Raw genomic sequence first — 21,513 nt, 5'->3', positions numbered from 1 at the left:
TAGGCTGAAGGTGAAAATGAGTAAGATGTGGCCCGTGCTTGTGACAGGAGACGGACAGTTTCACTGCATGGTGGTGAGTATTAGAATGTGAGCCCTTAATGAGGGCAGAAGATTTTGTCAGTTTTTGTTTTAACTGCTGTGTCCTCAACACCTGGGGGGGACAGTATCTAATAGATGCACAAAAAATACTTGTTGCATGAATGAGTGAGTGACAGGTATGTACCAGATGCTGTGGGAGCAGAGTAGAAAGACTAGGGGTGAGAAGAAGAGGCGACATTTGAGGTAAGTGTTGACAGACTGGTTGGGATTGGCCAGATCATCAGGAAGGGAGGGCTTTTTGGGAAGAGAGAACTATATGCTTAGGCCAGACTGTTAGAGATGGGGACAAGGTGAGTTATTTTGCAAAGGAGATGCTTGGGATGAATCTCCTTGCCCCTTACATCACTTAAAAGCAGGCATTGGAATTGTCTGTACTGTGGTCACCATGGAGGGCTGGGTGGTGCGAGCTCCTAGGACAGCATGGGACTAGCAGAACTCTGGAGTGGAAAGCTCCCACTTTGAACGGGAGATGAGATTCCACATAAACTGTGCTTCAGGGCCATCTCTGCAGTGGTAGAGATGTGGCTACAAGAAAAGTAGATTCTTTTTTAAACAGCTCATATTCATGCTCATTGAGCATGAAGACAGCTGAATGAAGTGATGCAATGAGTAAGTAATACTTTTTAAAGTAACATTGTAAAGACAAATGTTGCAGAATCTGTATTTCTGCTTGAGAAGCCATCTCTTCAAAGCAGTGGCGAGGCTGCTCACTTATCCTTAGGGTACTGCTGCAATTTCTAAATGTCTTTGTAACCCAACTTTGGGAAAAAAGCTCTCAAGCCTATAGGGCATGCTTTTCAATGTCCTTAGTTTTGGCAGAGCTGTCTTTTAAGGAAAGATTTCTCTTTTAACAGTCAAGTCATCTGGAGCTAGAACAGCAGCTCTGGAATCTACCTACTCTCCATGCGCATTGCTGCTGCAAGTCTTTTTTACCTGGATTACTGGCACAGCTGCCCAGATGACCTTTCTGCTTCCAGTACCACCTTCTGCAATTCATTTTCTACACCATGCCATTCATTTAACAAATGCTTTCAGGTATTATGGCTAGATGCTCAAGGAAGTTGCAGTTTGGTGGGGAAGATTTAATTAGAGCAACACAGTGTATTAGTATTGGAGGGACTCTTAACCTAGTAACATCTGAGCCAAGACCTAAAGGATAAAGAATTACGCAGGCAGACCGGGTGTGGTGGCTCACGCCTGTAATCCTAGCACTCTGGGAGGCCAAGGTGGGAGGATCGCTCAAGGTCAGGAGTTCAAGACCAGCCTGAGCAAGAGCAAGACCCCGTCTCTACTAAAAATAGAAAGTATCTGGACAACTAAAAATATATATACAAAAAATTAGCCGGGCGTGGTGGCACATGCCTGTAGTCCCAGCTACTCGGGAGGCTGAGGCAGAAGGATCGCTTGAGCCCAGGAGTTTGAGGTTGCTGTGAGCTGGGCTGATGCCACGGCACTCTAGCCCAGGCAACAGAGTGAGACTCTGTCTCAAAAAAAAAAAGACGCAGGCAAAGGGGAAAAAGGGAAAGAAGTGTTATTGGTTGAGAGGATAGCACGAGATAGTGCAAAGGAAGCGATGGCTGAAAGAGCACCTGGAAGGTTGGACAAGGAGTGTGAAAGAAGAGTAGGGAAGTAAGTTTAGAGAGGTCATACAGAGTCCAGTAAACCACATTAAGGAACCTGGACTATCCTAAGGGTAATGGTAGTCACTGGGAGATTTAAAGTAAGACAGTGCTGTGATCAGATAGATGTTTTCAAAACCTTCTGGCTGTCGTGGTGGGGAACATTAGAGTAAGAAAGAGGTAGTGAGTATGGTTAAGAGGCCACAGTAGTGCTCTAAGCCAGAGGGCAGGTCAGCAAATGACACTTCCTGTTTTTCTATGGCTTGTAAACTAAGAACAAGAATGGGTTTTAAATGTTTAAATAGTTGAAGATATGTAAAGAGTATTTTGTGGCATGTAAAAATTCTATGAAATTCATATGTCAGTGTCAGTAAGATTTTTTGTAACAGGGACACTTAAACAGCTTCTTTCAGGCTCTAAAGTTAAATAGTAAGACAGAACCAAATGGCCTGCCAAGTTTAAAATATTTACTACTTTGCTCTTACAGAAAAAGTTTGCCCACCACTGCTCAAGCAGATGATGATGGCCTAGAGGAGGGGCAGTAGGAATGAAGAGACTCTGGATGGACATTTAGAAAGTTTTTAGGACTGACTCAGGAAGGCCTTTAGGAGGTGGAATTGACGGCACTGATAGGGGTGAGGGACACCGCACAAACCTCCTAACTGGTTTCCGTGCTTCCATTCCTTGCCCCTCTACAACCCATTCTCCACTCAGCAGCCATTTTTTTTTTAAAGATGCCACTCCTCACTTACAAATCTAAAATTGCCCTTCTAGGTCTTGCCCTTAGGATAAATTTCAAATTAAGTATGACTAATTGACCCTCCCTACCTCTATAATCCAATGTTTCGTCTTAATCTTTCTGGACTACTTGCATTTCCCCGGAGATCTAATTTCTTTTTGCCTGTATGCCTTTGCATAAACCTTTCAGTGTTTGGAAAGTTAGCTCTTCACCATCTTCATATTCCACTCCCAAAACGCTTTGCTTTTGCAGCTCCGGAATGTTTGGAGTGTTGGCTGTTTAAATTTCTGCTTCCATCCGAAGGCAGAAACTGACTCTTTATTCCATCACCAACCGATACTAGACGCTTAATAAAGAGCAAACGAAAGTGGGTGGACTTCAGTAACATCAGGTGGCAGCCTCAATTTTATCGTTTGTGAAACGTGGATAGTAATCCCTACTTAACATGGAAGTTGTAGGGATAAAATGCGGAGGGGAAATGTCTAGCTTGTTCAATAAACGTCAGTTGCTATTATACCTGATTTGTGGCCAATACAAAAAGACGCGGATACTTAAGGAAGACACATTCCTTATATGCCTGGTGAAACGGATCGGAAGGCAGGTCCCCACAGAGTACACCCCCGCCCCAAATGTACTGGGCCCGGCGGCCTAAGAGTCTGTGTGGTCCCTCCAGGGTGACTACTCTGCCGAAAGCATAAGGTCTTCCAACGCTTACGTTTAAGCCAATTGCAGAAATCTTGCTGTGCTGCGAGTACACGGCCGTTAAAGAAAAGATGACTATGCCCGTGTGTGGAACAGGGGAGGAGGCTTTCTCTCCACGAGGGGCTAAGGCGGTGCCCAGCCCCCTTGTAAACCCCGGATCAGACCACGTAATCCCTACCCAGCGTTTGGTCGTGCCTTTTCTTCAGCAGGGACACAACCCTGAACCTGGAGCCCGCCGGAGCAGCGGCCTCGTGAAAGTCACGTTCTCTCTGCCCGTCCTCTCGGGTACTCTATGGTTCTCGTGGTGCCTACTCTAATTCTAGTTCCGGTCTCTATGGCGGCGGCGGAGGCAGGAACGGTTGTAGGTCGGCTGAATTAGCCGCCTAAGGGCCAATGAGAGTAGAGGAGTGATAAAGTATTAACCAATAGAGGCCAGGGGTTGGGGTCAGGTGGTGGGATTGACAGCAAGGCTGGCCAGTGAACAATGCCGAGGGCGGGTCGATCATAGGGCTTATCCCGCCTGTCCCGCCATTCTCGCTAGTTCGATCGGTAGCGGGAGCGGAGAGCGGACCCCAGAGAGCCCTGTGCAGCCCCACCGCCGCCGCCGGCCTAGTTACCATCACATATCGGGAGGAGCCGCAGCTGCCGCAGCCGGCCCCAGTCACCACCACCGCAACCATGAGCAGCGAGGCCGAAACCCAGCAGCCGCCCGCCGCCCCCCCCGCCGCCCCCGCCCTCAGCGCTGCCGACACCAAGCCCGGCACCACGGGCAGCGGCGCAGGGAGCGGTGGCCCGGGCGGCCTCACATCGGCGGCGCCTGCCGGCGGGGACAAGAAGGTCATCGGTAAGGGCCGGGCACGGCCGGGGGTGGGGCCGTATGGAAGCCTGGCAGCGGAACCGTTAGCCCGAGCGGGGCGAGCCGGCGGGCGCGCGGCCGGCGGGCACCGACATCGCGGCGCGCGGCTGCCCTTCCCCCCCTCCGCCCCCCCCACTCGCCTTCGCGGGGGCCCGCCCGCCCAGTAGGCGCGCGCTCGCCGCCTCCCGCGCCCCCTGTGGACCCCGCGGGCCCGCGCGCCCCTCCCCCTGCGGCCGCGCGCCGCCGACCGCGTGTGCGGCGGGGTCCCCTCCCCGCCGGCCGGCCTCGTGCGCTCGGGCCCGCACGCCGTTGTTCCCGGGCTCCCCCACCCAGCTCCCTTCCGCGTGTGCCCCGAGGGCGCGGCGCGCCGCCTACGCAGGCTGGAGTGGGCCGGGGCGGCTTCCCCTTCCCTCACGTGCTCTCCGCCCGCGGCCTGCGCGCACACCCATCTTGGTCCCGCGCCCCGGGCCTGCCCAGGGGCGCCCCGCAGCTTCGAATTCACCCACGTGTACGGCGAAGGAGTCGTCGTGGCCCCGGAGCGGCCCGGCAGACGGGCTTTTGAGAGAAAAGGCTGTCAGGTGGCTGCGGCCGGCAGCGTGCGAGGGGCCGGATGCAGAAGCCGGGTTGTTTTAAAAGGAATAGCTGGTAATCGTGGGTTGTTTTGCTTTGTTTTCCAGCAACGAAGGTTTTGGGGACAGTAAAATGGTTCAATGTAAGAAACGGATATGGTTTCATCAACAGGTGAGCTGCCCTGCTTGGAAGCCTCCATCTCCCGTTTTCTCATGTTTGCTGCTCTGGGGCTTTGCGGGGCTTGGGATTGTTTCAAGCGTGTGTAGGTACACGGCCGTGTTCCGGGGGCGGTTGCTACTCCGGTGTATTGGTGTGATTTTGTTTCCTTTGGAGGAATTAGTGGATCTAGAGATTGTCTTTGTTTTGCAGCTAAGTATTAATTTGAAGCTAATTTCAAAGGCTTCTTTATGGTACAAAGTAATTTAAAGGCAAGCCGAGTGAATGAACCATACTTTAATGTTATGGTAAACTGGGAAACTACAGTCTAGTGTGTTTTCATTCTTGTCATGCTTTTACACTTTATTGGGTCCGCTGACTAACATAGGTTATTTGCACTATGGTGACGTTTTTGGGGTTACATGATTTGACATGTCAAGTATGTGAACTTATGTCATATTAATCTTAAATGTTGCCTTTGTTTAACGTTTCAAATATACTGTCTTAATACTAAGGATATAGTTCATATTGGAACTGCTTTGACCAAAGAGCTGTTATCGTTTCCTTATGGAGTAAATGACATCGGATACAAAACGGTCCTTTCCCTTAGTATTCTCCCACTTCCTCGTGCCCAAATCATGCTGATTAAATCAATTTTGTTAAAGCCCTGGCTGTAGTTTATGAGAGTGGCCATAGCCTTAGGAAATTTAATATTGTTCCTCTTATTTGAAGGTAAAGCTACAAACAACATCTTTAGGAATTATTCTTAAAATTGTTCAATAGTGGTGATAACGTGCAGTGTACTCACTGTACTCTCCATGGGTTCCCTTGTGAGCCAGGCATCATTTTCAAGATGGCTGCCAAGGCTAGTAGTACGGTTACATGGGTGTAGAGCAGGGCTTACGCATGCCAATAGCAATCTTGGCCTTATAGGTAGGATAATCGGTACAATTTGAGCATTTTCTTTCTTAAATCTTTTGTTTTGGAGATGTTAAACAGGTGATTAAAAGAAAGCTTAAGAATACTTGTGAAATGGACAACAAATGGGTGAGGTGAAGCTTAAAGACAGACATAATTGACTGATAAAAGAAACCATTCTTGATCAGCCGTACAGTATTGTGGAAACATTCAAAGCCAGAGGTTTATAGGCATTTGATGGTCTGTTCTCATTTGCAATTGTAGAGAAACATTGTGTTTCTTTAAAAAATTCTTAGGATTTTCCAGTTGTCTTACTGTTTGCCTTCCTTATAGGCCAAAGCTACAATTCTGATCAAATTTTTGATAGTGGGTTACTAGTGAGAAAGGAAAGAGGTATGGTTTGGTGCCTGTATATGATTGGTTTACTGGTAGCTTTTTAAGTGATCTTTGAATTTATTAATGATTTAGTTTAGCTAATATTTGCATCTTAATTCTGACTCTTAAACCAATGGCTTTCAAATTTAAATGTGCTTACTGTGGAAGAATGTTGCAAATGGCAAGCTCTTTAGTGCCTCCTTCAAAGCTTTGGATTTGTTACGTCTCAGTACATTTTTTATTTTTATTTTTTATTATTTATTTATTTATTTATTTATTTATTTATTTTTGAGACAGTCTCACTCTGTTTCCTGGGCTAGAGTGCCACGGCGTCAGCCTAGCTCACAGCAACCTCAAACTCCTGGGCTCAAGCAATCCACCCACCTCGGCCTCCCAGAGTGCTAGGATTACAGGTGTGAGCCACCGCGCCCAGCCACGTCTCAGTACATTTTTAACAAGAATTTCAGGTTCATGGTTTGGGTCATACCTTCAAAATCATTACTTTTAATCCTTGACCCACTGTGATAGGGCAACTCTGGTGTGTACATGTTAGAGGTGACTGTAGCTTGCAGCTTCAGTGGATAGAGTGTAGTTTGTATCTAAGAAATTTTAGCATATACCTTGCTATACTGCATTTTGTTAAGTGGACATTAGGTTATGACATTTTTTGAAGTGAGTTTTTATCGGGATTAAAAGTAGTTCTTTACATTTTATAAGTATTCCATGAGACGCCATTTATTGAATATCTCTCTTCTGACTGGGACTCAGTTGGTCATCCTCCAGGGCAAGTTAAATGTAAATTGGCTTTTGATCATCCTTGTTTGGCCTATCCTAACCTCTATTTAGTCAAATTAACTGGTTAAGTGTGCTTTATGTCTCTAAACTGGTCACTTTAATGATTGTGAGACTTTAATAAGATACTGTAAAAAATCTGACTCTAATTAAATCAGGGGAGGTTTGCATTAATCAAGGAAAATGTAGGTCTTAAATGCAGTTTGGAAGCTAGCAGTGGGTTGTATATGTACTTCCTGTAGTAGAACAGATAAGATAACGAAGGGCTGAGGGCACCTGGCTCTCCTGAGGGAGGGAGACGGAAGGAGGAGGTAACATGCCCTACCTTGCTTCTGTATAAAGGGGAGGGTGCAGGGTTTGAGATGGCCGCTGTAACTCTTAGTTCTAGGCCCTTAAGATATTTTTATAATTAAAATTGGAAGTGTTTTATGTAAATTTTCTGCCTTTAAAGACATTTTCATTGTAAATGTTTATTTCAGCCTAAATTACCACCTATGATGAATTGTTACAGCCATGTTAGAATAGTCTTTAAAGGGTTTCCCCAGATGATTATATTGTGTGCAAGAAACTAAATAAGGAAATCACAAAGCTTTTAAAATAGCAAAATTTTTTTGCTTTGTTAGACTATGTGATCTAGAAATTATGAGAAACTGATTGAGTTACTCCATTGCATGCTGTGTCTGCAAAAGATAATTGGACTGTATGACTAGAGGGGTTTATTAGCTCCCCCCATTACTATTTGATTTTATTAGCTGTTAAGGATTAATCCATATTCACTAAATCCATGAGAGAGAACCATGAATCGCTCGACAGTGGTTTATTTTTTTCAATGGGACCATGCACTCATCTTTTATACTAACCAGAATAGAAATGTTTTTGTATTCTGACTTAAATGCCTAAATTAATCATTCTGAAGTTTTGAGGTGAGCAAGGAATTTGGAGCAAAGGGAATAAATAGAGCAGGGGTCATAAACTTGGGAACTACTGGCTAAATCCTACCCCCAGTTGTTTTGATTGGACAGTACAGTGTCTTTAAAAGAATTGGAATTAATTACTAACATGAAAGATTCAAGAGATGACACCAAAAATAATTCAGATTGTCATATTTTTAAGATCTGAACTTCAGCTAGTTTGAGGGGCCTGTGTTTCCACATAAATAAACCAGCTGGCCCTGAGTATTATCACCACCTTTAGATGGGCATGTATTTCTTTTTTTCTTCTTTTTAACCAGTCTGTTAGTTGTCTTATCTTGATGACTGACTGCCGTTACCACCTGGCCTTGTGTATGCATTTAGGTTTATTGCCCATAGTCTAGAAAGATGTAATAAGCCAAGCCAGGGAAAGGCTTAGCTATTTATTTCCTCTTTAGAAACATATTTAGTCATGCCTGTAAAGTTTGGTTTCCATTGGGGGGGCTTCCCTGTGGGGATTCCATATCTATATATAACTAATGGGTGATTCCTTCACATAATTGATATTAGATGTAGGTAGCATGTGTTTACACCAAGGTCTGTTGTCACCGCTTAAAATGAATTAATTCGTTTAATCCTCAGAAAACCTTTAAGAAATCCATGTTGTTATTCTGAAATACAAAGATGTTGTTTACTTGCCCCCCCATAAGCATAGCTAATAAGTGGCAGAGTTGGGATTTGAACTCAAGTTTTCTGATTCTGGCATTTGTGTTCACCAGCTGTTATGCTATCTCTGAAATAGACCTAGTCATCTTCAAATTGGTTATTGTCCACATAGTTACAGATGATTTTTTAGGATGGCTAATCTTAGTCATTAGTCATTGAAAGACTTTTCTTACATATACGGTCGCTGTCTGTGGGGCTTCTCTGTGCTGACTGCTAGTTCTGTAGATCTGGAAAGCTTCCTACTTTTTATATTCTAATCTTTGAAGTTAGGGATTTCTAAAAGTTCTGGTTTTTATCATGCAGGTCAGCTTTACAAATTAAAAGACTTGCTCATTGGACTTTATTCACTTCTGAATCTTTTTATTTTGTTTATATGTGGCTTGCAGGGTAAGAATGGGTATTACCTTTTTAAACCATTGTTTAGGGTTGGGGGGAGGCATAGGCAGCAGAATATGTGACCACACAAAGCCTAAAGTAATGTGTGATTGTTTTAAGAGACAGGGTCTTGCTCTGTTGCCCAGGCTGGTGTGCAGTTGGCAGGATCATAGCTCACTGCAACCTCAGACTCCTGGGCTCAGGTGATCCTCTTGCTTCAGCCTCCTTAGTAGCTAGGACAACTGTCGTGCACCACCGCATCCAGCTATTTTTTCTATTTATAGTCGGGGTCTCACTCTTGCCCAAGCTGGTCTTCAACTCCTGGCCTCAAGCAATCAATCCTCCCACCTTGGCCTCCCAACCTCTCGACAGCCACTGTGCCTGGCCTAGATTTTACCTTTTTTTTAAGGGTTATTGAGTAGGGGAAGAAAGAATATTCATTCAACAGACCTTATATTGGCCCACAAAGTCTTAAATATTTACTGTTTGCTCCCTTACCAGAAGTGTTTGCAGAACCCTAGTCTAATTACATGTAATAATTTTGAGTACTGCAAGGGAGTAAGGATACTTGTTACTTCTTGCCCTCCCCTAAAATTGGAGAAACCATATGCTGTAGTCTGTCCCTAAAGCTAAAATGTACAGATTTCAGAACTGGTACTTTTTGAGATTTCAGCATAATGAAAGACCAGGGCATATAGAATCAAAGTCTACCATTGTAAGCAAATTATATTTCAGTTCCCTAATTTGTGGAGTGTGGGGTTAGTGGTAGTACGTACCTAAGGATTGGATAATATATTTGAAGTAGTTAGCATAATATTTGGAATTTGTAGTAGTGTAAGCTGTTATATGTCTAGTCTTTTTGCAGATGATAAAAAGCTGAGACAGATTTTCTGTGTTACACAGCTGTTAATAGTAGAATCAAGACTAAAACTCGGGTGGCCTGTTAGGGGTGCCTTGTATTTCTGGGTAGTCATTTAACAAGTTGCAATTAGATTGATTTAATCTGCCCAAACCATAGTATAGTCTGTCTTGGTGGAAACTGCATTTTTGGAGCTGTCAAGTTTCCTCCTGAAATCCAGGTACACTTTGGTCATGGTAACTCTACTGGGCTGGTTTAGTGTCAACAAAATGAGTACTTTGCTGTCTAGCATGACATTGGTGAGCCTGTGTTGGTTTCCACATATCTATGTACCCACAAAATACCTCCCTAAGCTGTTTCTGAGGATTGACATTACCTTTGTGTGTATTGCCAACCCTGTACTACTTTTTAAAAAGATTGTTCCAGCTAGATAAATTGTTTTGGTAAATTTTCCAATTCCTTTTACAACCCTAAAGAAAATGCATATTAATACAGTACAAAAATGCTACATTCAAAACTCAAATAATAAACAAGTTTACTTATCCAGCAAGTCCTCCCCCCCATTAATACAAGTAGCACTCCCCATCTTTGGAACATTAAATGCCCTTATACCCCTGTTGAAAATCACTATTAGAACTAATTAATGATGACTCTAATTTGTTTCTGTGGTGCCCATGAATCGATGGACAGATGAGCATTATGACCAGCCATCAATTCTCTAGGTATTCCTAATATTCATCTAGCTCAAAAGATGAGTTTTCACTCAATTGCTTTTGAATAGCTTTTGCAATGTTCCTGTTTTAAGATTCAAAATCCAGGCTGGCACAGTGACTCACAACTGTAATCCTAACACTTTGGGAGGCCAAGGCGGGAGGATCACTTGAGGACATGAGTTCAAGACCAGTGTGAGCAACATAGCAACACCCCATCTCTACAAAAAAAAGGAAAAATTAGCAGGGCATGGTGATGGATGCACGTAGTCCCAGCTACAAAGGAGGGTGAGGCAGGAGGATCACTTGAGGCCAGGAGTTTGAAGTTGCAGTGAGCTATAAAGATGCCACTGCATTATAACCCAGGCAAACAAAGCAAGACCCTTTCTCAAAAAACGTAAGATTCAAAATTATCCTGTTCACAAAAATTAAATGTTTTTAAGTTGTGAATAGTCCAAGCTATAACTTTTAAGTCAGAATTACATTTAATTTTGTGTGGATCCTTTAGTGTGTACATTGTTCCATAGATCAGCAAGACACTAATAGTAAGCCCGTCAGCCTAGTTCATTGTCAGGCAAGTCACTAAAGGCCTGGAAGTTTTTCTCCTAGTATCATCACCTTAATCCCGGTCTTCAAGCTAAAAAAAAAAAAAGCCTCAGATTATGCTCCTCACTTTTAACATCCAGTTATAGCCACAAGTTTTTGCCATTATGCCTCAAGAATGATATCTCATATCTCCCTTATATGGCCCCTGGTCTCAGCTTCTGGAGTGGAGTACCTTTTATAACTAACTGGCTGTAGGCTCTTGTCACATTCAAATTTACCTTATCACCCAACGTCTGTAGTTTACATTAGGGTTCACTTTGTGCTTCATATTCCAAGGGAGATTTGTTAACGACCTTAAGGAAAGTTGGGAATTAGAAATGGTGAAGAGGCAGTGGTTAAGAGTGAAATGAGAAAGTAATGCCTACCTGTTGGTAACCATGCTCTCTAGAGGCAAGAGGGGTGTGCTGGAACATTGTTAATGTTTAATAGGAGGAGTAGCAGAATATGTATCACTAGTCACTGCTGCCCTCTTAATTATGGCTCGATAGGTCGCACTTTGACTTCTTAGTCTTTTTTTTTTTTTTTTTTTTTTTTTTGTGTATCCTACAGGTAGTGAGGTTACAGCTGTTTGCAACTGCTTAGTCTTTAAAGGAAAGCTCATGGTAGCTTGTTTTGTGTGTTTATTTTGCAGATTTCCTAGTAGCTAGTCGGCAATCAGAAAGTCTGGGCAAATGGAGGGAAAATGATGTGCCAGTGATCAGGTGTATTCTTAATCTTTGGCACCATGAAATGTGTTCCATTTTCTAACTTGTTCAACTTGGTTCTGTCTTGCAGGAATGACACCAAAGAAGATGTATTTGTACACCAGGTGAGTGCTTATGTAGATATTTGCGCTTCAGACTCAAGGTTTGTGAGAACAAAAAGGATGTGTCTTTTCAACTGTTTTCCTTGCAAAAGGTTATTAAGTCCAACCACTAGTTAATTTAGTTCTTACAGGAAGAGTAATAGCATACTTGAAGTGCATACATTGAAACAATTGTATTGGAGCTCACTTAAAATAGCTGTTTCAAATTGGTATTTTCTTAATAGCTATAGCTTTGTAAAATGTTGAATTTGTTGGACTCATTTCACTAAATTTTCATACGTAATTTCAGATAAGCAAATAACCTCCATGATTCTAAACTTGAAATGATATATAAATACTAATTTTGGCAAGAAGTGTTCAGATGCTGTTGGGGCTACCTGTAGGGACAAATGGCCATAATCATGGGAAATAGGACAGAGCTATAAAACAGTAGTTGAAGTGGATACTAGAGAACTAGCAAAAGAGCATATCAGTCCTTGCTATTTATTCTAAAGCACTTTGAATGGGTAGTGCTTCTCCGAGCCACCACCACCCCCAACCCTTGGAGAGTTTTGACTGGCTTGAAATATGAAAAGAATCCTCACTAGTTTAAGGATAAATGAAAGGTAGTGAGTGCGGCAAAGTTGGTGATTGCTCGTGAGATAATTTTTAGATTGGCTTCCAGTGTTTTGGGAGGAGAAAAGTATAACATAGGATAAGTGCTACATGCTGACCTTTCTCCTCAAGTGTCATTTAAGGGAAACGTTTTTAAATGCATGAACAATAAGGAATTAAGATTGTTAAAGCAGGCCCCTGCCAAGTGAACACTAATATCTGAAATTTAAATATGTTAGGGGCTCCATTGGACTTATTCATCCTCAAAGGTATGAAATGGGTAGGAAAAACACATTTATGTGTATGTACTTCTCTGCTATGCAGTTTTTTTGTTTGTTTGTTTGTTTTTTCAGTAAGACTGAAATATTGTTAGCTCGTATTAAATTATGTTAAGAACTTTTTAACCACTTTTTTAATAGTATAATCCAGAAATCAAAAGACCTGAAGTCAATTTCCGTACTCACATGTTTATTCAGGCAGTTGAGCTTGGATGACAGCATGCTTCTTAGGAAGGGCTGTCTTAGATTGGTGCTTTGTAGCTCTCTGAAGTGTCTTATTCAGCATTCAGTGACTCAAGGGGGAAGCCAGATCAATTTCTAGTACATCCAAAACCCTATCAGATAATCCCAGGGTCAAATGTAAGTATGAAAACATTTAAATTCTAAATGTAAATAAATGCAAGACTACTGAGAAAATGTTATTTTAAAGCAAATGTTTGCTATATAAAATTGGTATTCTTGTTTGGGTAAAGACAATTCACCTGTTCCTTACTCTCCTCATGTTTAAACAAATACGTAGACATAGGAACAAGAGACAGCAAGGCTTGTCTTGCTTGCCTGTGGCAACCCTCAAGGGTGGTGGGGGTGAGGGGTTGGAAGTGTTAATTATCCATACTTCTGCTATCCCCTATGACTGCAGGTAATTGATAGTTGGCTATACATGAAAGGTATGAAAACTATGTGACAGTTTAGATGACAGATGAGATCAATTATTTGACTCAGTTGTACTGAGTCAGTTGTACTGACCCAGTTGTACTGATTCACAAGGTGTCACCAATATGCTTTCCTCTTTATTTTGGAAGTGGTTTCAACAAGTAGTTGTTTCTTGGGACTTTGGCTGCTCAGGTCTTAGTGGTGTATGTATCAAGGAGACTGCAGTTCTGGGCAACCTAGCTTATTTGGCCTCAGATTTGTCGGTTTTCCTGCCTCTGGAATGGAAATGCATGAGTGATCCTATAACGGATATCGCTGCGGATGTGGAATGAACATGGGATTAGGAGTCCCAAGACCTGGGTTTAGAAAAAGTCCCTGCTGTGCTAATTATTATCTGTATAACTTTTCAGGAAGCCACATAACTTTTTTAAAAAGCCTGTATCTGTAAAAAAGGAGTAATGATAACCTCATATCTTTTATCATAAGGAGATTGAGTAGGTAATATGTGAAAGAACTTTAAGTATTACATAAAAATGTGAGGTGTTATTCTTCCCCTTTTACTATGCACTCAATAGTCTGGAGAAGTAGAAGTTAACAGATCTCTAAGATTTACTGTATTTCTGGAGAGGTAATAACCAACAGTCCCATGCAGTCAGATAATTTAAAGAATGACATAGTTAACACATGTGAATTGCATTTCCACTGAAGTATTATCAGAACGGAAGGAATTTTGGTTGACATTTGTAATTGAGTTTGATATGGTAACAGGGACAAAGTTGGTTTGGTCAACTTTGAAGCATGTAAACCAAACTCGCCTGTCATCTAAACTGGCCCTGTGTGGGGCTAGCTCCTATTAAGTGCAGTCTTTGGGGGATAGGTGGATATCCTCATTTTGTTCAAAGTCATATATGATGCTTTTGGGAAAAGCATTTTAAAAAATGTTGTGTCTGTCTTGGGTGTTAAGTTACATGTTTTAGTTTTGTAAATAGCAGTAAAATGCTGGGGCCTTGTAATAATGGAGTATTTTGGTTAAGGATGGGGTAGCATGGTCCTTGCATTCCTAAATTTATTGACCGTTTGGTCTTATTTAAAGTAAATCTTAAGATTTAAGTGTATATCCAAGCTAAAATAATATTGACTCTAGTACATTTTAAATGCAAAAGCACATTATTCTCCCGTTAATCTATTTTTGGAATGTGATATTACTAGACTGCCATAAAGAAGAATAACCCCAGGAAGTACCTTCGCAGTGTAGGAGATGGAGAAACTGTGGAGTTTGATGTTGTTGAAGGAGAAAAGGTGAGGATGCTTTTTGTGTAAAGGTTTGACTACAGTATGGAAATATTTTGGAGATCTCCCCCGTTAGGATGGTGGCTCTAATATGGATGGATGTGTTCAGGTGACCACATGAACACTGGTGCATCATGCCTAATTTGTTGGCTGCAGTTAGAGAGCAATCTCTTCAGAACAGTGAGGAGGTGATACTTATTTAGTCATTCTTATGCACCCCTGGCTACGCAGACACCCCCTCCCCTGCCCCCGCCATTTTTTTCTTTTTCTTGTCTTTTTTCCCCCCTGTGGCGTTTTGTGAAATTTGTGGAATGTGTTCTGATTTCCTTTGTCACTGTCAATATATAATGGCTTTTGTAGGGTGCGGAGGCAGCAAATGTTACAGGCCCTGGTGGAATTCCAGTTCAAGGCAGTAAATATGCAGCAGACCGTAACCATTACAGACGCTATCCACGTCGCAGGGGTCCTCCACGCAATTACCAGCAGAGTTACCAGAATAGTGAGAGTGGGGAAAAGAATGAGGGATCGGAGAGTGCTCCTGAGGGCCAGGCCCAACAACGCCGGCCCTACCGCAGGCGAAGGTTCCCACCTTACTACATGCGGAGACCCTATGGGCGTCGACCACAGTATTCCAACCCTCCTGTACAGGGAGAAGTGATGGAGGTAAGTTTCACCAAAAGAAAAAGGATCAACAATAGCTGATAACTTTTGGTAGGACTGTATTTAAACCATCTCCTGGAATTCTTACCCTACAGTGAAGCTACTTACTAAAATCATGGAAAACACCTTGATTCTTAGTAGTAACAAAATGATTACTAATTTATAGTGTAGTCACAATTACTAGATGTTTGGGCTTTTGTGGGGATTTTTAGTGTGGGGGTTGTTTTGTTTTGTTTTGTTTACTCTAGTATTCAGACTTTGGATTTGTCCAGTTGAGTTTTTATTATGTTACTGGTCCAACAAGCTTGATTTCTTTCCATTGTCTTTTCAGGGTGCTGACAACCAGGGTGCAGGAGAACAAGGTAGACCACCAGTAAGACAGAATATGTATCGGGGTTATAGACCACGATTCCGCAGGTATGGTCCATAGTAACCTGTTTCTATTAAAAATTCCTCAAGTGTATGTTAGGACTCAGTGGCATAATGCTTCTCCTGCAGTCTTTGAGTCATTTGTCTTTTAACACTTCATCAGATACCTAAGAGGTGAACCTGAAGTCGGTTATCTTTGAGAATGTGTTCTTTGCACCTTTGGCTCTGGTTTAAAACAGCTTGTATAGATGAGGTCTACTTTATGTATTTCTTTTTAATGAGGGTATGGAATTTCAAATTTTCTGTCCATAAACAGGGTAAAAGAATATACTGTGTATCTTTTAAACTTGCTTCCTTGGGAGAGAGAAAGGTAAAGATAATCTTTTATTAGGAGTATCTGAACTCCACCATGGCATAAGTAAAGAATCAATAGTAAGTTTTCTCTCTGAGATGGCATAATTTTCCATTATTACTTCTCAGTTTAGTTATGTACTTTTTGGGTTTTTTGGTCACCCTAAAGTTACAGAATTAAATCATGCTGTTAAGAATTCTCTTTTTAGAAAAATAGACCCAATCCCAGGATATCGTACAACAACTAATCTACCTATTAAGATAATTACTAGAGTACTTAAGAAAAGGCTCCATGAACCAAGCATATTTTAGTGCTCTTTGTGGTACATTTGAGGCAATGTTCTCAGTACCACAGTAGTAGGATAAAATGGTGTAATAGTGATTTCTTTAAGAGACTTAGATCAAAGTATTGAGTCTCTCCCTGTGTTATCCTTAAACTTGACAGGTGGCACTCAAGAATCAAACTGATATAGTACTTAACTGATGACCACTTTACATAGCAAGCTTCATATGCCCAAATAATTTTTAAGAAACAAGTTTGTTGCTCAGAACCTCAAATAGATTGTGACTCTACAAAGAGAGAGGGGTTCTGCATACAGTTTTTATATAGTTTACCAAAGTTGGAGCACTCATTGAAGCTTTAGGAACTAGGAAACCTAGTTTAGGTTATACTACAATGTAGATCAGCATATATATATTGAGAATTTTGCAAGAACAGCCGGTGTCTTTGTACTTTTTCTTTCTTGTATTGATGTGTGTCCTATCTTAAGTTTTTAATTTAAAAAAAAGCTAGTACACTACAATTGAAGGTTTCTAACTCACCACCAGTAGATGTTAGCCAGGTACTTGATGTTGGAGGTTGATGGGGGTTCTTCCCTGACCAGTGGAGAAGATTATTTTTGCTGACAAATTTTTGGATTTTATTGACCTTGGACTGTGGCTCAGACTGTTTTACACTTAGACATAGATTGTTTTGTTTTTGAGGTAGGGTCTTAACTCTCACACTGCCTAGCCATAGCTTACTGCAGCCTTGAATGCGTGGGCTGAAGCGATCTGCCTGCCTCCACCTCCCAAGTAGCTGTGACTAGAGGCGTGAGCCACTATACCTGGCCCACGATACCATTTTTTAAAAAAGACTCATAGTAGTCTATCCACTTAAGTCTGTGGGTGCCAACAGCAGAATCTTTGGCTTACCTTTTTGTTGTACTTTGAAAAGCTTCTTAAATTTTCCTTGTAGTTTCAGTGATGTCCTTAAAAATAAGCACAAGTTTTTTTGGTGTTGAGTGGTTCTACTTTTACTGTTTAATAAAATATAGTTTGTCTTTATATTGACAACGCTGAGGTCATGTTGTGTTCTAGGTAGGTAGAAATACCAAGCCTCATCTCATTCAGTGTAAAGGTTTTTGCATTTTGGTTTAAGTTAGACATTAATAGTCTCATTTTCCAGTGTATGCAATAGTTGACAGTGCAAGATAAATTACTGCAGTAACGCCTAATTGCTTTGAAGTTGGCAGTGAAGATTTCTATTAATGAATGCAGGGCTTTCCAGACTGGCCAGGAATCTTTTGTCCACATGAAGAACAGATGAAGCATGCTACCCCTGTTGCATGGAATGGTGGGTGAAATCCTGATTGTGGGTTTAACAGCAAATTAAAAGAAATCTTAATTAAGACAGGGATTATATCAGTAGGGAGTTTTGCTGAAAAGGAGACAGATGGTATTAAGGGGAAACTGGGGTCAAAAGATTTTTGATGAGAAAAACATTTATAGGCTAAAAAAATGTAATAGAAGAAGACAGTTGATGGCAGGAAAGTGACTGTTGGAAGTATCTTGATTCGTCAGCTGAGTGGAGTATGGTCCACAAGTGGAAGTGTTGGCCTTTAGGAATGAGGGCACTTCCACGTGCAAGCATCCAGAGTATATGGGCACAGATGTGTTACTGGGAATTTCCAGAAGTCTTTGGTTGCTCAGTTGAGTCAAGGTGAGGAAAAGGGGAGGGGGGTTGTGAAGTTTGGGGCAAAGATGAGAAATTGTATCATTTAAAGTGGGTTTACCTGGCTTAGTTCTTTTTCCAGCCATTTGAGCAGCAGGCTCAAGTTGAGCAGAGAGTTCGATTTGTGTGGCATTGGTTTATCCAAATGAAGACACTGGGGTAGGGATTGATCATATTGTTAATGAGGGACTTTATACATTTGGATAAAGGGAGAAAAATATTAAGGGGAATGAGATTAATAGGTGATAGATTACTGGATTATTGGTCCTAGAGGAAATTGAGAATGGGAGAACAAGAAGGAATAATCTAGGACAATAGGAAGAGGTGTACTTGGGAGAGTCATGCTTACAATTGGAAAAACCCAGGTAGAAAACAACTGGACAGGAGGGCAACAATCTTAAAGCCGAGGTTGTTAGAGACTCTTAATCTGGGATCTCATAACTGCAACAGGAAGAGGATAGAAATGGAACAAAATCTAACATACAATTGAAAGTCTGTGGTTCTTAGAAAAATATGGAGATCATTGACTTAGAAACCACAGTGATGAGGTTAGGGCACTTGAGGACTACAGAGGAGCGTCAGAGCAGTTTTGCTAAAGTTTGACCATATGAGTTCCAAAAGATGTGGGGAAAGTCAGAGGAAGAGGGAGTTGAGATGGGTGGATGGCAGTTTTGAGGGGTGTGGAGGTAAAAAATGGAATGTACAGAGGTAAATGTGAATTAGAGCCCATAACCAGTAGATGGAGAAGGCTTGATGTTAATCTTTTATTTCAGCATATTACAGGGATACAAATGTTTAAGTTACATAATTGCCTTTGCCCCACCCCTGATATTAATCTTGTTCCTGGGCTTTCTGGGGTGCTTTGAGAACGAGTGGAGGAAAGGCGAAGAATACATTGTTGTTGTTATTCTGACAATTCTAAGCACCAGCAAGAAAAAGTCCTAGTATCTTGGTGATTAAAAGTCTTGGTATCTTTAATCTCAGGCCATTCATTAGTAACATTTTGGTAGAATCTATCACTTAAATTTTTTAAAAGTGTATAATTCAGTGGCTTTTATAATGTTCGCAAAGTTGTGCAACCACCACCACTCTGTAATTCCAGAATATTTTCGTTAGCCCATCAAAACTCTATTAGTCATCACTCACCATTCCTCTCTACCACAGTCCCTAGCCACCATTAATCTTTCTGTCTTTATAAATTTACTTATTCTGGATATTTCTATATGAAGGGGATCATATAATATATGGCCTTTAGTGTCTGGCTTCTTTCACTTAGTGCATGATGTTTTCAAGATTTTTCATATCATAGCATATTAGCAGTTCTTGGTTCCTTTTCATAGCCAAATTACTTTCCGTGGTATGGGTGTACATTTTGCTTATTCCTCAGTTGATGGACATTTGGGTTGTTCATGCTTTTTGGCTATTGTGAATAATAATAATCCACATAATATTTATAAGTTTTTGTGAATAATCTCTTGGGTGTAGATCCAGGAATTGAATTGTTGGATCATGGTAACTAACCTTTTGAGGAATTACTAACCTGTTTTCCAAAGCAGCTGCGCCATTTTACATTCCCCCAGCAATGTTCTAGTTTTTCCACATCCTGGCCAACCCTGGTTATTTTGTCTTTTTATATATAACCATTCAAGTAGGAGTGAAGAGGTATATCATTGTGGTTTTAAATTGCATTTCCTTAATGATAAAATGATGGCTGTGTGCCTTTATTTGTATGGGGGCATCTTTTCTTCGTTTTTGATTTCCTGCATTTTTAGCAAGCGTCATCTGTAGTAAAGGTTAGTAGTACTGTTCTCAAAGCTGGTTGCCATTAAGCCCATTTAAAATCTTAAAATGACATCAAAATGTTGTCCCACTATTAGCTATTTCATGATTACTTTTGTATTATGCTACGGGCAAGAGTTTGCTAGTTTGTTAAAACCAGTCTTAAGTACTTACTTTCCAGTTTACACTTCCATCTCCTTATATAAAATCATCCTGCTATTTGTGAAATATGGACCAAGGTTTGTTTTTGCTAAATTGCCTGTAGAGCATTTGATGTGGAGAATGGCCAGGTATGGTAATATAGTTGAAGGAACCGAATGTTAACACTCCTGTTGAACAAAAAGGTTTTCTCATTCTTCAGTTTATACAACGTTGATTCTAGGGGCCCTCCTCGCCAAAGACAGCCCAGAGAGGACGGCAATGAAGAAGATAAAGAGAATCAAGGAGATGAGACCCAAGGTCAGCAGCCGCCTCAACGTCGGTACCGCCGCAACTTCAATTACCGACGCAGACGCCCAGAAAACCCTAAACCACAAGACGGCAAAGAGACAAAAGCAGCCGATCCACCAGCTGAGAATTCGTCCGCTCCCGAGGCTGAGCAGGGCGGGGCTGAGTAAATGCCGGCTTACCATCTCCACCATCGTCCGGGTAAGCATGTCTGGGTAGATGGCCTCCAAACCCTAGCCTGGCATTCCTGAGTGGTGGGCGTCTCATTTAATTAATGTAAGGGGGGGGGTAGTTCATCAGGTAAGGTAAGACATTTTATTCACAGTGTCTTAAATTTTAGTCTTAAAATTACCTAAATATTCAATTTTAGGAATGTTGACTGTCAGAGCCAAATATGGTCCTTCTGCCAATTCTCAATTCTGACACCTGGACAATTACGAATATTAGAACTTTTTGTCAGCTTTTCTGATTGAATTCCGTGATTTCACCACTAAGCTGAGGACAGCCTTCCTTTGAGAAGTGTGTTAAAGTACCTGTAGGTTAACAGTTCTCTGGCAGATCAAATGATATATTTATGTTCCTGTTACTCTAGCTTATTTTTGCTCACTTATTTTTGTTGCCCTTAAATTCCAAAATTAAGGGATTCCTTTGCATTCAGCTTTATCCATGATACTGAGAGGAGGCAAGTAATTGTCTCTGACTCCTGAATTGTTGCAGCTGGTGGTACTTTTGGGGTTTTCTCTCCTAAACTAGTTTCTGGGTAGCAAGCAAGAACCCACATGTAGCTATTCATATCACAGTGCAGTGTCCACTCCCATTGTAAATCACTCTCTTAGGTGAGACCAGTAGATTTGTTGATGTCTTCTTATACATGGTTAATGTGGTCTGGAGCATTTGAATACACTACATGAAGATTGCAATGAGTTCTCTGTGGTAATCTTTAATTTCTTTTTTTCTTTTATAGTTTAGTCATCCAACAAGAAGAAGTGAATATGAAATTCCAGCAATAAGAAATGAACAAGATTGGAGCTGAAGACCTTAAGTGCTTGCTTTTTGCCCGTTGACCAGATAACTAGAACTATCTGCATTATCTATGCAGCATGGGGTTTTTATTATTTTTACCTAAAGATGTCTTTTTTGGTAATAACAAACGTGTTTTTTAAAAAAGCCTGGTTTTTCTCAATGCACCTTTAAAGGTTTTTAAATTGTTTCATATCTGGTCAAGTTGAGATTTTTAAGAACTTCATTTTTAATTTGTAATAAAAGTTTACAACTTGATT

General features: G+C 41.4%; 1 protein-coding gene across 3 annotated transcripts; it reads left to right on the top strand.

Annotated features, from left to right (window-relative positions):
* Positions 1-3,640: 3,640 nt before the first annotated feature.
* Positions 3,641-20,434, top strand: YBX1 (Y-box binding protein 1). 3 transcript variants are annotated; one of them, XM_045545702.1, is made up of 7 exons: positions 3,641-4,003; positions 4,693-4,756; positions 11,788-11,821; positions 14,554-14,643; positions 14,995-15,297; positions 15,626-15,711; positions 20,169-20,434. In XM_045545702.1, exons 1-7 carry the CDS (start codon positions 3,838-3,840, stop codon positions 20,401-20,403), a joined length of 978 nt encoding a protein of 325 aa, XP_045401658.1. In that variant the 5' UTR covers positions 3,641-3,837; the 3' UTR covers positions 20,404-20,434. The 3 variants fall into 3 exon arrangements, with proteins under 3 accessions (XP_045401658.1, XP_045401657.1, XP_045401659.1); XM_045545701.1 differs by having other exon boundaries at positions 20,148-20,434; XM_045545703.1 differs by lacking the exon at positions 14,554-14,643 and having other exon boundaries at positions 20,148-20,434.
* Positions 20,435-21,513: the final 1,079 nt, after the last annotated feature.

This window comes from Lemur catta, chromosome 3 (genome assembly GCF_020740605.2).
Source record: "Lemur catta isolate mLemCat1 chromosome 3, mLemCat1.pri, whole genome shotgun sequence".
Taxonomy (NCBI): domain Eukaryota; kingdom Metazoa; phylum Chordata; class Mammalia; order Primates; family Lemuridae; genus Lemur; species Lemur catta.
This window is presented reverse-complemented; position numbering and strand designations above follow the sequence as displayed.